This window comes from Charadrius vociferus, unplaced genomic scaffold (assembly GCF_000708025.1).
Source record: "Charadrius vociferus isolate BGI_N301 unplaced genomic scaffold, ASM70802v2 scaffold544, whole genome shotgun sequence".
In the NCBI taxonomy this organism is placed as follows: domain Eukaryota; kingdom Metazoa; phylum Chordata; class Aves; order Charadriiformes; family Charadriidae; genus Charadrius; species Charadrius vociferus.
In genome coordinates, this window is record NW_009648162.1 from 412945 (window position 1) to 427900 (window position 14956).

The 14956-nt window shown below is 47.3% G+C and overlaps 1 protein-coding gene across 1 annotated transcript in view; it reads left to right on the plus strand.

The window, feature by feature from the left end:
• DYSF (dysferlin) overlaps positions 1–14956 on the plus strand; it is a 109600-nt gene that overhangs the window by 73327 nt on the left and 21317 nt on the right. Inside the window, exons 42-50 of the mRNA XM_009884084.1 lie at positions 1248–1346; positions 2074–2202; positions 3403–3558; positions 5324–5415; positions 7674–7844; positions 8293–8435; positions 10961–11100; positions 13052–13140; positions 13406–13501. Of these exons, the coding sequence (XP_009882386.1) occupies positions 1248–1346; positions 2074–2202; positions 3403–3558; positions 5324–5415; positions 7674–7844; positions 8293–8435; positions 10961–11100; positions 13052–13140; positions 13406–13501 (1115 nt within the window). The remainder of the gene's footprint in view (positions 1–1247; positions 1347–2073; positions 2203–3402; positions 3559–5323; positions 5416–7673; positions 7845–8292; positions 8436–10960; positions 11101–13051; positions 13141–13405; positions 13502–14956) is intronic.

Genomic DNA, 14956 nt, shown 5'->3' on the forward strand with positions numbered 1-14956 from the left:
GTAGAAATCAGCAAAAATATCTAACCAAATTCTTTGTCTTGGGGCTGCAGAAGATACCATGGGTAAGTCGTCAGATTAGTTTAAGTGCTTTCTTTGTAACTCAGTACCTGTGGAATGTCGTAATAAAGCCATGATGGTCAGAATGTAGCTTTTTAAACAATAAAACAGGGGAAGCGATGAAAGGCAATTTTTTTAATTTTTTTTTTTTTAAAAAGAGGCAGCAGAGGTCTTGGAGTTAATTTATGTAATATTTCTATTAAAAACAATGTCTATTCAAGACAGCAATTTAAAGCCTGCACCGTTGGCTTAAAATATAAATCCAATAAACCTCTATTATGATTCCTCCATTAGGTCAGTGTGATGGAATTTTGTGGACTTCTAAAATAAGACATTATTATTTTTCAGGAATGTTTCATGAATCACAGTCAAAGCCCCTTCATCTTTGCTTGTATAAATTTCAAAAATGGTGCTCTTATAAAATGCATACGTTTGCTGAAGCCGGCAGCCGGCTTTCTTCTTGGAACAGCATCCTCAGAGCTGAAATCCAGTTTGCATAGCAGATGAGGGAAATGCTCCTTAATGGCGTTGTGGCTGTAGTCTGTGAGATTGTGAGGCTGAAGTTATATGAGATTTGCCCATTTCTTTGTATAACATCAATGAGAAGAGCGTTACGTTATTCCTGAGAGAGGTGCAGCACCTGGGGACCGTTTTTTTTTGGTGGAAGTATATGCATTTTGTGCATTTATTTGTTTACCCTTGTGCTTTGTTTGGATGGGAAGGTTGGGTGGTGCTGGGACACAAACCAGAAAGGAAATCCCTATCTCAGAAACCCCAAAACCTTCCAGGCAAAGCCTAAACTGGGGGCTGAGTTTAAGAGCAGTCCTCATGTCCTTCCTGAATTTCAGGCTGTCAGGACAATGTTAGCAGAAGAGTTAATTAATCTCATCCCTCGTGTGGTCCTACACTGAGGTCCTGGGAAGACCACCATCCAAAATCTGCCCCTGGCCTAAAAATGCTGCAAATTTCTTCTTGTGAGCTCTACCTTGTCCTCCCATGGACAATCATCCCCTCTGCTGACAGGTCTAGCTCCATGGTGTTGCTGTGGCTGCAACAGATGGATTTGGGCTGGAAGCATCCCAGAAACACCTTGAAACCAGGGAGTGAGGAGCAATTATGGGAGATGCTGCTGTTGTTGATCATGGGGGTTTGCTCATAGAGATATATAACTTTGGTGTCCCTTGCCGCAGGAGGAAGAATTCATTGACTGGTGGAGCAAATTCTATGCTTCCACAGGAGAGAGGGAAAAATGTGGCTGCTATTTAGAAAAGGGTTTTGACACGCTGAAGGTAAGTGGCCTTGGTTGGTTCTGATTCATTGGACCTGCAGTCTCCATGATGTTTTTTCCACAAGCTTTGATTTTTTTTTTTGTGCTTAGGTGTTTTTTTTTTTTTTCTTCTGGGGAAAAATAAAGATAATTTTCCCCAGAGACCAGGTACTTTTGTTTTAAAAAATAACTATTATTAAAGCTCAATTTTCCTTGCAAAATCATTTCTGGTAACTTCCCACTTTGCAGCCTTCAAGAAATTGTCACTTTTCTAAGTGGCAAAGGAGATGGGCAACTGCCACCCTGAAAAGTGTTTGGGAACAACAAGGAAAACCAGAGATTGCTAAAGGAAGGGGAGTTTTAGATGCCCTGTTACAAGAAGGGCTAAAATTAACACAGGAGCAGAAATAGGACTGAAGTGGGAGAAACCTTGCCTGGTCTTAAGGAAAATGTTCCCAGCAGGAAGGTCTCTTTGGCTGATGGAAAACCCTCTGTGAGACCTTGGCTTAGTTTGAGTCTTCTGTGATGTGCTGTTATTTATTGTAGGGTTGCCAAAGGTCTGTTCTTCATCACTATCCTGGGTGGAAACAAGGGTGACAGGTCCCAGGACTCTGTTCCAGTGGGTGGTATTTGCCTCAGACTGAGGATCTTTGGGCAAGGCTTGTCCCATATTGGTGGTGACATGCTGCTGGTCCCTCTCTGCCCGGGAGCAGTCCCTGCCTTCACCCCCTCCATTTCGCCCTCCCCAGGTCTACGAGACAGAACTGGAGAATGTGGAGGACTTTGAGCATCTCTCCGACTTCTGCCACACCTTCAAGCTGTATCGTGGCCGGTCACAGGACTCGAGTGATGACCCCTCGGTTGTGGGGGAGTTCAAGGTGTGATGGTGTCTCTTTCTACCTGTACCCGTACCCGGGAACACACGCCGCTGCGTGGAAGGTCTTGCTGCTGAGTGGCATGATGCCAATTGACTATTTTTGGGTAGGACTTCAGTGAGAAATGGGCCATAAAAGTAGACCCCTAGGCTCAGTTTGAACAACCTGCCTGTGCAGGTCTGGCTGTTGTGTTCTCAGCAGTGAATGCATTGCACACTTCAAACCCAGTCTAGGCTGTGCTGTCATTCTGGAGCAGAAACCCATCTGAAACTGATGCTGGATGTAAGCCACGGAGCATCTTCTTTCTCCAGGGTGGTGGTGGGTGCATGTGTGAGCACTGATGGTCTCACCACGCTGGTGCTCAGAGCTCTCCCTTTGGAGGTGCCTGTCCAGTGCAGAGGAACTCTTTTTAACCTTTAGCCTATTTGCAAGAGACAAGGGATTAAATTTTTCTAGATTTTTTTTTTTTTAATTCCTGCTCTTACCCAGCACTCTCGTTCCTCAAACAATACCCAGAGACAGATTTCTGCCACCTCGCTGAGAGGAAATCAGCTTTGGTGAATAAAAATCTTGTAAATTTTTGTGTTTTCTCTCTCCTGCTGCTGTCCTTCTCTCGGGAACCAGTTGGGTTGTTCAGGAAGCCTTAAAACTGTCTCTGCAGAGAAAGTCTCAGCCTTCAGGGAGCTGCTTCATAGCAAGGCTCCTTCACACCTCTTTAATAGCATGAAGGCTCAAAGGACAATGAAGTAGAAGAGGTAAAGGACAAACAGGCTGGTGTTGCTCTGTGCAGAGTTGTAACAGAGTTTGCATTGATGTTCAGGCAAGGGATGAATGATACAGGCAGCTCACCACCCTGGTCCTGGCTCCCTTGACCATGAAGAGCCTGACAGGACATGGTCTGGTCTAGGAGACAGAAGAAGGTCAGGATCTGGGCTCTGTCTCCAGCATTGTAGTAGTTGTAGATGCCCCATCCCTGGAAACATTCAAGGTCAGATTCAATGGGGCTCTGAGCAACCTGATCTAGTTGAAGATGTCCCTGCTCATTGCAGGAGGGCTGGACTAGACGGCCTTTAAAGGTTCCTTCCAACTCAAACCATTCTGTGATTCTATGCAACCATCCAGACTTCTGTTGCAAGCCTGCTCACGAGACCCATCTGCACATGTGGGTGTGCAAGCTCCGCTGAACATGTTTGTCCTTCACAGGGTTCGTTCAAAATTTACCCTCTCCCAGATGACCCACGAGTCCCAGTGCCACCTCGGCAGTTCCATCAGCTGCCGGCCAGAGGACCCCAGGAGTGTCTTGTCAGGGTCTACGTCATCCGGGCCTTTGATCTGCAGCCCAAGGACGCCAATGGAAAGGTATCCTGCTGGGGAAAGCTGTGGTGGATCTCAGTGTTGGCTCATGGGGTGGGCTCTCAACAGGTCAGCCTTAATTGATCAAAATTTATATATATGGCTTAACATTTAGAAACAACAGTGACAGCAAAAAGGAGAGAATCTACTGCTTCTTTCTGTCTCCATTGCAACATCTGTGAGTCCCAGGAGCCAACTTTTCCTCCATCCTGAGGGATTTTTCAGTAGGGCTATTTAAAATAGCTAAACGAGTGGGGTTTTTTTTTCACCTTGGTGCCAAAGGAAACAAAATTGTGTCTTTCACATGACTGCTTTTTACAAAGCTTTGCCACTCTGGAAGAAAAATTCAGTGCAAAAAAGAAAATTGTGTTGGTTGAAAAAGTAAATGTTCATTTGGTTTCACTTTGCTAAAAAACTCAGGGAAAAATCCTTCTTAACTTTCTTTGTTCCACTGGAAAACAGGGAAAAAAAGAAAAAAAAAAAAAAGGGAAATATTTTTACATGAACGAACCCCCTTCTGTTTAATCTGCCCAGTTTTTGAAAATGGACTTGGAATGAAAGTTTTCAATTTCTTAGAAAACTCTCATAAGAGTCTCCTGCAGATCAACAAGAATGAGGAAAAAAAAAAAGCTTTTTTTTTTTTACACTGAAAACTAAACTAATCCAAGTTTGACTCACAGTCTTCCCCCCTATGCTGTGATGTCTCCTAAAGCTCATCACAGTCAAGGGGAGACAACAGGAGAGCCCTGGATGCCCAGTCCATCCTCACGCTGCAGACCTTCCCCAAGCGCTGCTTTTCCATCCTTCGCATCTTAAAAAATTTGACAACTCAAGGAAAAGCAATGAGGAACTTGGCCTGGGTGTTTTTTTCCAGGGAGCATAATTAGCCGATATCTTTGGGGTTTTTTTTGTTTGGTTGGGCTTTTTGGTTGGGTTTTTTTTTTTTTTTTGTTGTGGGTTGGGAGGGGGGGTTGCTGTTTTGCTTGCTGGACTCAAGCTCATCTTTTAGATGAAGTTGTGTTTTTTGTTTTTTTTTTTTTCCCTTCCCCTGTCAAAAATGCTGACTTGAGTTAATTTAACCACTTTTCAAATTTATGCTGGTTTCTCGGAATAGTTTTATTTGTGAGAGAGAAGCTTAAAAATTTGCTAAAAATGCAAAAAATATCTGATACAATTTTGAGATTCACAATGAAGCTTTATGTTAAAGTATGCTTCCATTTTATTTTTTTTTTTTAAATTTGTTGCAGCATCTTGGAAATAAATGGTTTTAAATGACATTTTTTTGAAACAAAATGTTTTTCCTTTGACATTTTAGTTCCCTACATTTATAAAACTATTTTTGAGTAGAACTCAAACGTAAAAAATTATGACCTTGATGGAACCTCAAAATAGGTGACTCAGATGAGAACAGCAACATCCTGAGGACTTCAGAGCAAGCCCAGTCCATTAAAGAAGCCATAAGTAGTTTTTTTCATGCTCTTTTATTGCTTTTGCATCCCATGGACCTCAGAAGGGCTTGGACTCTTGTCCCACATTGCTACCTGGTCCTTTGGTCATCCTCAAAAAGGAATTGCAGTGCAGGTAGCTGTTGCCAATGGTTGCAGATCTGTAGTAAGGAGTTAATGGCTGGACTATCCTGTTCTTGAAAACAGGTGTTTGTCAAGGGTGGTGGAAGATCCTGCTTGCTGGGACAAGGGGAGGCAGAGTTATTCCTCTGCCATCAATCTTGCTGTGTAATGACTCTTGCATTTATTTTCACGCCCACCTTCAGTGTGATCCCTATGTGAAGATTTCAGTGGGAAAGAAATCCATAAACGACCAAGAAAATTACCTACCCTGTACGCTGGAGCCTGTCTTTGGAAAGTAAGTTTTGATTCATTTTGGAGTCCATGTGATTTATGTCATATTGAGGGAATAGGACCAGGCCAGATTCCCATTCCAAACTACAATCAAGGTCAAGTCGGCAGGGCTCTAAGCAACCTGATCTAGTTGAAGATGTCCCTGCTCATTGCAGGAGGGCTGGACTAGATGACCTTTAAAGGTCCCTTCCAACCCAAACCATTCTATGATTCCCTTGGTGTGCTCTTGGCTCATGTTAATCTTGCTGAAGTGAGTCTGGCCTTGGCTCCACCACTGTCCTGCCCACCGTGGCTCGTGTTGATCTTCTCCCTGCGACTTTTGAGGTGTGAAGCATGGACTGGGTTCACTCTGTCATCAACAGAGACATCAGAAGGGGTTTTTAGACCTGAGATTCCCCTGTGGAGGCATCTGCCTCATCCCACTGATGGTACAGAGAGTTTGCGAAACTCTGCTCCTCCTTTAGGCACTTCGGTTAAAAGTCTGAAGAAAAGACATGATGAATGGAGGCCTGTTTGATTAGGCTGTGGTGTAGTACACCTCAGAATCAAATGCCCTGAAAAAGGATTATCTATCAACATGATATGGGCTGGTTGAGTTCTTTGCCTTGCTTAAGAGCCACAAACTTGCGATAAAAGGTAAAAGATAATGCTTTCAGAAAAGGGTGTTCATCAGACCTGGAAAGCACTATAGGGACGAGGCACAGCAGAGGAAGGCAGAGGAAAACCTGGTGTTCAACCTTCATGTGCTGATAGGACTTTGGTCTCCCAGAAAAGCTGAAGTTAGACGTAGGGTGTTATGCTTCAGCACAGACAGGGGTCAAGACCTACTCCACATGACATCCAGCTGGTTTTCTTAGGTGTTTTTTACCTGCTCAGGCTGCCAATGTCATGACAGTTTCCCAGCAAATTGAGACGGACAGGGAGATACACCATCTGCAAGGATGGAGGAAAAGAGAGAGGGATGGCGAGGGTCATACTGGTGAGACCTCAGAGGACAGTGTACATTAGACACAAGATTTCCTCCTCTTCTGCTGAATGGAGATGGCAGTTCTGCCTTTCCTACAGTGAATGCAAATCTAGCATGAGGCAGCCCTGATCTTGGTGGGCCAGGACCTACTGCCCTGTCTCAGAGCCCACAGCCAGACCCTGCGAGCTCTCCTTGGCAGAGCAAGTCCTCCTTCGCCAAGCCTGGCTCCTGGCCAGAGGCCGTCTAGACAGCGTGCTGCACCTCCCACCCGGTCTTTAAAGCAAGATGTAAAACCAAGGTCCTGGCTGCTGGCGGCTATTAAACCACTCATTTCACGAGCTTTTCCCTGGGCGGCTGGCTGCCGTCCAGCTTTAGCTAATTACTTTCTGCTGACCCCAGTTCCTCCTGCACTCTTAATTGGTGGCATAATCACTCACTTCCCCTCCTTAAAAGCTGCTCCGGGGTGGGTGCTGGCAGTGGGAATGGGCATCCTGTTTCCCCCCAGCATTACCTGCCTTTCGGCAGCAGGTGGAGGGGTTCCTGGTAGTGCTGGGTCAGACCTGGACTGTCCTGCTCATCCTATCGCACCACCTTCCACATCACTGACATCCACAAGCATCAGCTCAGATTGGGTTGTTGTGTTTCGGCGGGGTCTTGGTGCTCTGTCTCTTGCCATCCTTTATTTGAAGAGGGAGAGGAAGGTTTGCTTTTGCTTATTGTTATGTCAGTATGTGGACTGTGGTGTAATGACGGCAGAGGAGACAGGACAGAAAAAAGGTCGCTTAGAATTGGGAGGAGAGGACAAGGAGAATTTGGGGGGTCAGCCTCGCACTGACCGCAAGCTTGGCTCAGGTAGGCTTGACTCCTGTTTTGGACACTTGCTTTTTGGGCTCAAAGAGCAGATGGTTTTCTAAAGCTGTCATTTCTCCCCCTTTCAAATGCCACGGCAATGATGGTTCCTGACTCTCGCCTGCTGCTCTTTTCCCTGGATATTGCAGTGACTACCGTCAGGTCCAATTAGCAGATGGAGAAACTAAGCAAGGGGCAAAGTTTGCGTGAGAGTAATTCAACCAGGCAAAACCAACCCCAAAGCATGCTTGCTTAGTGCACATCCACAAGCTAAGCCAGTACAACACAGAGCCACTAGTACTGGACCAGTGTGGCAAAGATGACCAGTGGGTGTACTGTCCTTCCCGGCATGGGTGGGTTAGCGTGGTGTGTGGGTCTGTTTCCCGTGGGGCACTCGGCAGCATAAACCTCCATCTCATGGATATTTCTTGGCTCCCATTGCACAGGATGTTTGAGCTGAGCTGCACTCTGCCCCTGGAGAAAGACTTGAAGATCACGCTCTACGACTATGACCTCCTGTCGAAGGATGAGAAGATTGGGGAGACTGTCATAGACCTGGAGAACCGTTTCCTGTCAAAATACGGGGCACGCTGTGGCCTCCCTCAAACCTACTGCGTGTAGGTACCTCTGTGGGCTCGGGCGGTGGGTCTCTGTAGCTGCTGGGGCTGTGTGGTGCCAAGCTGGCCATGGGTGCCAGGGTGATGTCTCAACCCAAGGGTCTGGTGGCACCTGACCAGTGCTGTACTTCACCACAGAGATTCGTCTAGAGAGACAGATTCACGCCAGAGAGGGCCCACATTTGAGGAACTTCCCTGAGCCCTGGCTCTCCTCCAGAGGCTGGGTGGGTGACATGGTGCGTCTGCGGTGGGGGGCTCTCAGGGCCCCCCAGCTGTGCAAGCTGGGGCTGGGTGGGCTGTGGGACATGCAGCCCCATTCACAGACTCAGAGTGAGCTGTGCCTTCCTCAGATCAGCCCCCTTTGGTGTAACACTGCTGCTGCCCCTTGTTGAGGCTGGAAGATGTTTTATCACTTGTTGAGCTTGTTTTCCCTCCTGTTTGGTTTCAGCTCTGGACCCAACCAGTGGCGAGACCAACTCCGTCCTTCCCAGCTGCTTCACCTCTTCTCCCTGCAGCACAGCTACAAGGCTCCCACCTACAAGTCTGACCGGCTCATCTTCAGGGAGCAAGAGTACATCCTCTCTGAACTGGGTAAGGTAACGGGGCTGCTTTGGGGTTGCAAATAGCTTTCCTTTATCCAGAACAAGGGATGGAGCTGGAGGTGATGAACAAATCAGGGTGGGGGATTATTGTGAAGGCCAGGAGTGGGTGATGGGCACATTCCCATCCTCCTGACCTTGCTGCCCAGGTTGGCTCTGCCCCTTTCCCAAGGTTGGCTCTGCCCCAAAAGCTGCAGGTTGCAGTTGGATCTGCACCAAACCCCAGGGTTGAACCCAGACCTTCAATCCAGCCACGTTAACCTTGGCCTTGAGTGGCTGCCCTTTGCCGCTTGCAGCAAACCAAATACATGCAGGCTGGGAGCAGAAAAGTCCGTTGCAGCCAGAGAGGCTCCAGCCTGGTCTTCCAGCTGCTGCTTGGGCTGGAGGAGCAGTTGTGCTGTTTGTGCCTCTGCGTTTCGGGGCTGGAGTCACTAGAGGGAGACAATATCATACACACAGTGGCCAGCGTGCCGTACCATGGCTCACGCCTCTGCCAGTAAGGAGAAAATATCACCGTGTATTGGGAAGGTATTTTCTTCCTTGCACAAAACCCCCACCAACACTGACACCTGCAATATCCTGGGCATCAACTCACGCTCGTCTGAGCGGCATGCTTGGGGGCAGAAGTATGCCTTTTAGAGAAAACTCGGTTTTAAAGCATGGAAAGGGTATTTTGGCCAAGGGAGGAGGTGAAACCCCACTGTATGGCCCAGGAGCTGCAGTTTGACTTTAAGGCCACTACAGTATTTTAGAGCCATCAAGGAGGACTTGACCTGCAGGGGCACAAGATGGCACAGCCCAGGGCTGAGCTCTCTCCCTGCTCTTGGGAATCAAGGCACAAATTCATGGTCCTCCTCTTAGGAGGAGGAGGAGTGGGGGAGCAGCGGCTCCTTTGCAGCCTTCTCTTATGCGAAAGGTTTTCAGCAAGGGCTGGAAAGGTGTTAAATCGAGCGGGGTCTTCCCCCCTCTCCCCAGCCTCTGCCTTTCACCTTCCTCTGCTTTAATGGCAATCAGTTCAAAAAACAGAACAAAGTCTGATGCTTGACCTCAAGGAGATCTGGAAACCAGCTGTGTTCGCAAGGCAATGTCAGATCTGAACCTGGCTGCATAAAGTGAAGCTATTAAACACGAGAGCATGCGTTTTACAAGCACTGCACCCGGACCGTTATTCCATAACCCCCACATTTGTTGTTTTCTGAGAGGGGCTTTTTCTTTTTCCTGTGCGTACACACACACACACACACACACACACACGCGCGCGCGCCAGGTTTCCACTGCTTGGGAAATAGCCCATATGTCTGAAGTTAACCACTTCAAGATATTGCCAAGAAAGGAGCTGGGATATATCACCTGAAAGTTGCAGAGCTGTAATAATATTTATGGAGCGCATTTCATTTCAAAGGTCCTCAAAGGTGCACAGCCTTGAAACGCTGTGGCTGAAAGGCAGAGTCTTGGGGGTGATGTCCTCCACCAGCACCAGCATGGCATGTGGCAATGGGGAGGCAGGAGCAGGCTCAGCCGAGACCAAGCTGGCCATCCTCCATAACTGGATGTAACAAGGGATCTCGAGTGCTGGAGCAGAGAAGTCAAAAATGTCCATTATTAATAGGTCTTGTCCAACCTATTTGCAGAGGGGTTAGAGTCTAGTGTGGAGTGGGTCGAGGAGGTGGAAAGGGCTTCGGGTCTGCTCATGAACGGCTCGGTGTTTGCTGCAGTTGTGCACTGGCCTGTTTCAATGAAAGATCACAAATACCCCAGTGGGAGCAGTGAGGACCAGAGCAGGGACTAGCACCAGCCATCAAACTCTTCTGGTGGTGACTGCATGACCATCCTTTTCCTGTTGCTTCTGTCTTTCACCCCAAACCCAGCACAGAAGAAGCGGGACCCTGTAGGGACCTTATTCCCACTGCATTCCTCTCTGCCCAGCTGAAGATCCTGAATGGTTTTAAATGGTGGGATTTAAATAATATCCATCCCACGAGTGCTTGCAAACTGTATCAGAGCAGACCCTTCATGTCCTCTCCCTGAAGAGCTTTGATCACACATTAGTTAAACCTCTGCTGGGGGTGGGAAGAGCAGCGGAACAGCAGTGCAGGCTGAAGGGCTGCTGGGTCTCCAGCAGCCCCAAATGGTATGATTTTAGGGGGCCTGAACCCTTGAACAGCATCAAAGACTGGGCTGTCCTTTCCACGTGCTTCAACTTGGTCCTTGCAATGTTTCACCTGCTGTGATCTGGGGGAAGACTTGCACGAGACTCACTGCGGGTCCCCGTCCTGTTGCGTAGTGGTTTGTCCACGTGTCCCACTGGGAATGGGTTGCCCTGTGCTCTGGAGGGTTCGTGATGATGGTGAATGTGCAGATGGAGGCTGCTGTCCTCCTGCTCGCTCCTGGCTGCAGCAAAGCTGGTGGGCTTGTGCTTGATCCCTTGGGGAGCTCCCATGGGGCAGGCAGAATCTGGCCCTGCGCGGCTGTGGCCGTGGCGTGGCGTAATATTGCTCTTTGTCTTCTCTGTGGCAGAGGATGGCAAACCCCTCAACCCCCACCTGGGGCCAGTGGAGGAGCGTCTCGCCCTTTACGCACTGCGGAAGCAAGGACTGGTGCCAGAGCACGTGGAGACAAGACCTCTTTACAGCCCTCTCCAGCCAGAAATCGAGCAGGTGGGTGGTGTGACGTGTGTAGAACAAGACCAAGAGCATCACCTCCTTTTCATCCAAGGCTAATCAGGATGGCTCTCTGTAGAGCTGTGCTGGGGACACCTGCCCCAGAAGATGGGCTGTCCCCAGGGAGAGGGGTCAGCTTATGGGGCAGAGCAGAGCACTGGCTATCAAACACAGGCTGGAGCTCAGCTCCATGTCTGACTTGCTCAGGGTTCTTAGGGAGATTGCTTCCAGCCTCCTGTGTTCATTTTCATCAGCATTTGCTCACAATTTTTTTTTTTTTTTTTTTTTTTTTCCAGACATAATACTCGGACATGAGGAGGATTATTCACAGCCCTCCAGGCACAGTATTTCTTTTTTTTTTTTTTTTTTTGCTGGGGGGGAAGCCATTTCTGATCTGAAAGTTTTAATGCAGAATTTTTCTGTAATGGTAATGACACTGCAGGCTCCTTTGGCAGTGCAACAGCGTGATTTCTGCAGCATGAATCCACCCTTGGAGGTGTAAAGCGTTAGTGCTGTTGCAGACTGGATGTTTTTAAGCCAAATGAAAACTAAATGTGCTTCCATCCAAAACACATCGAAATCCAGGTATCTGTATTTAACCTAACCCCTTTTCTTTGATTAACACATATGTGTAGTTTATGCATTTGGATCAAAAAATGCTGCTTCCCGAAGAACAAAATGATTAATTATCATCTGTCATACATGTTCCAGTTGCATTGCAAGGGCGGTTTCATGAGAGCGGCTCTGCAGCTGGTGTAAATGTGCACAGCCACTGATCTGCACCGTTTCAGCTGTTTCCCTTCTGTGGTTCATTTTTAACCAGACTCCCTCTCCAGTGGAGGGAGAGGAGAGCTGTTGGCAGAAGTAAATGCACTGACAACTACTCTTAACATCTTTTTGTATTAATTCACCCAGTGAAAATGATGAGTAGAGGCAGGAGGTTGCTGTTATCGGGTGACCAGTCAGTCTGTGCTGTTCTTACGAGTACAGGTGTCATGGTCTTGTTGGACTAACCATGGAGACTACCAAGAGTGCTTCCTCCATGACATTGGGTTGCATATGGGCAAAGGAATCAGGGTCTGCCCTGCAGCGACACTTCTTACCAAGAGTATCCATAAGGGTGATGCTGGGTCCAGGGGATTAACCTGTGTGACTCAGTTAATGTTGCATTAAGGGCACTTCCCAAAAGCATGACTCTGACCTGCTGCAAAGCCACAGAACAGGCTGGCTCTATCGGGCTGTTTGTAGTGAGCTAAAGCCTTTTGAAGTTTTCTGCTGAAATGGAAGATTTTTGTGCCAAAAAGCAAGCAAACCACAAACCCCTCTGTGATGGGCTGATTGTCAAAGGATGGCTTTTTTGTTGTTGTTGTTGTTTCAACTCTTGAGACTGCACAATAAAATATTTTATTGGCACCCATTGGTGGTTTACGGTAGAAGAGACCACCTAAAAAACACCCCCCTCCTGAGATTTCAGCTGCATTTCTGCTGCTCTCTTGTGGAAGGATTTTGTGAAAGTGGAATTCGATTCCCCTCTCCTCTTCCTATCTTCCACTCCCATGGTCAGAAACCCATAAACGAGCTGTTCAGCTGGTGACAACTGGTGACACCATGGAGAACAAGTGAGCTGCTTGCTTCTCCAACGCCTCCCATGGACCCAGTCTTCAGTCTGTCCTATGTAAAGATAGTCAGCCATGGAGAGTAAAGCCAGAGTGCTTATCCAAACCAAACCCTTATACATCACAGTCCATTAACATATACCAGACTGTTACTAAAATAATTTTAATATAGTACTTAATGACAGTTTTCCAATTAAGGAAACCTTAGTTTTCAACTAAGGAGTGCTGGATCACTTGCTATTTTCTCACTCCACTACTAGATCTTACTGAGGAGATGAAGGTAACCCAGTCAGGAGACTTACCAGTCTTCACATGTCTTTTGTTCCATGCAGGGAAAGCTACAGATGTGGGTGGACCTGTTTCCGAAATCTTTGGGTCAGCCTGGCCCTCCTTTCAACATCACACCACGTAAAGCCAAGAGGTGATTGTTTCTCGTTTCTTACTTGGTGCTGTGCTGGTCTCAGCGGCTTCCATTTGTGAGGGGAGAGGAGAGGGGTTGGAGGTGTTAGATGGGGAGGGATTCACTGCCCAGCTGAGAAATGTCTGTGGGCTTATCTTCAGAGAAAGATGACTCATGTCTTAGCTCCTTCAGCTAAATAGCTGAGTAGAATGACCAGGCTGTCCAGGTGAGGTCTAGACCAAGATTTTCACCCTTTCATGTTGTTTTTGTTCCCGGGGCCATCCAGGTTCTTCTTGCGCTGCATCATCTGGAACACGAAGGACGTCATCCTTGATGACCTCAGCATCACTGGGGAGAAGATGAGTGACATCTACGTCAAAGGGTAAGCCACGCTGCTCCTATGTCCTCTGGGTACCGTAGCCTGAAAGTGCAAGAGCAGCAGTGAAGGAGTTAACATAGCGCTTCCATCAGCATTGCTGTGGTAGATGTGAACCCCCGCTGGGATGAAGGGGCCATTCACACCTCTCCAACTATGGATCCTGCTTCTTGGCAGACATGTCTCTGCTGGGCTCCTAACCACTTCATGATGTGAAGTTTTTCTTTGCATCTCTTGGATGCTTACATTACAATATTTACATTTAGAGAGATAAGATGTGGTGAAGCAGCCTAGCCATTGGAGAGAGGGGCATGTAGTCTGCATTTCCACAGCCAACCCTTTCCCAGTTCCTCTCCTGGGACAACCATGGGCTTGTTCCATATACACAGATTGGCTTGTTTGCATAGCTGCTTTTTTTGGAATTCCCTTTTTTCCTTGAAACACACAAAAATGTGGCAACCAGCAGTAACTCCTCTGGCACATTCCCTTCTCTGCCTGACTCCATTTATGTTTTATCTTGTGTAAAATGGTGCAATTCCAGCCAAGGGACTTACTTATTTTGTGCGTTCTTTAGATTTATGGACAGGAAGAGGTAGGATTTTGAAACAGACTGTAAATCCCTTTTTTACAATCCCAATTTTCCTCCTGTAAATCCAGAATGCGCGCTGCTTACCTGGTATTCACATCAACTGCATTGTTATCAGCTCCGGCTAAGCTGCTCTGTGCACTTCGGGCCTCTGAAATAGTAGTGCTTGCAGGGTGTTACCAGGAAAGCGAGAGCATCCAGCACTTGCTGATATCCCTGTCCTGGCTTTTAGCATCCCCGATGACCAAGCAAATCTCACAGTGCTGTAAATGAGTTAAAAATATTGCTCAAATTCCTCATCTTCCCCCCACAAATGGCTGTATCATTAGCATCTCTGGATAAGGCCTGAATAATCCTATTGGGAGGGGAGGCAATGGTCCTTCTTGTGCTTAAACCTCTGCCCTACAGACAGGGGATCCTGTGGGCAAAGTGACCTTCACCACCATGGCGTGGTGCTGCTTTGGTGGGGACAGTTTCTTCCATCCACTCAGGAGATGAGCAGGGGCTGGAGTCTACTTTAGGGTGAACTCAATGGATAAGGAGCTTTTACCTGTGACTTTCCTGCAGAAGATCTCACAGCACTTCTCTGAGTTCTATTGCCAGTTTGTTCTCCCTTTAACCTGTTAGGCAAGGCCAGGGCCAGAATCTCATTCTCTTGGACATTATCTTCTACATAATATGTGAATTATTATTGAGTCTGTTAAGCAGGTAAATGAAATAGGAGCTTTTCTATTATGCCTGAGGCAGAACTCAGTTGCCATTTATTTTATTTAATGTAATCAGGTATTTATTGATAATCTTACAATAGCATGACGAGGTTTCAACCAAGTTTAGGTTGTGCAAGGTGGAGTGCAGAGACTTGTGCTGTAGCCAGA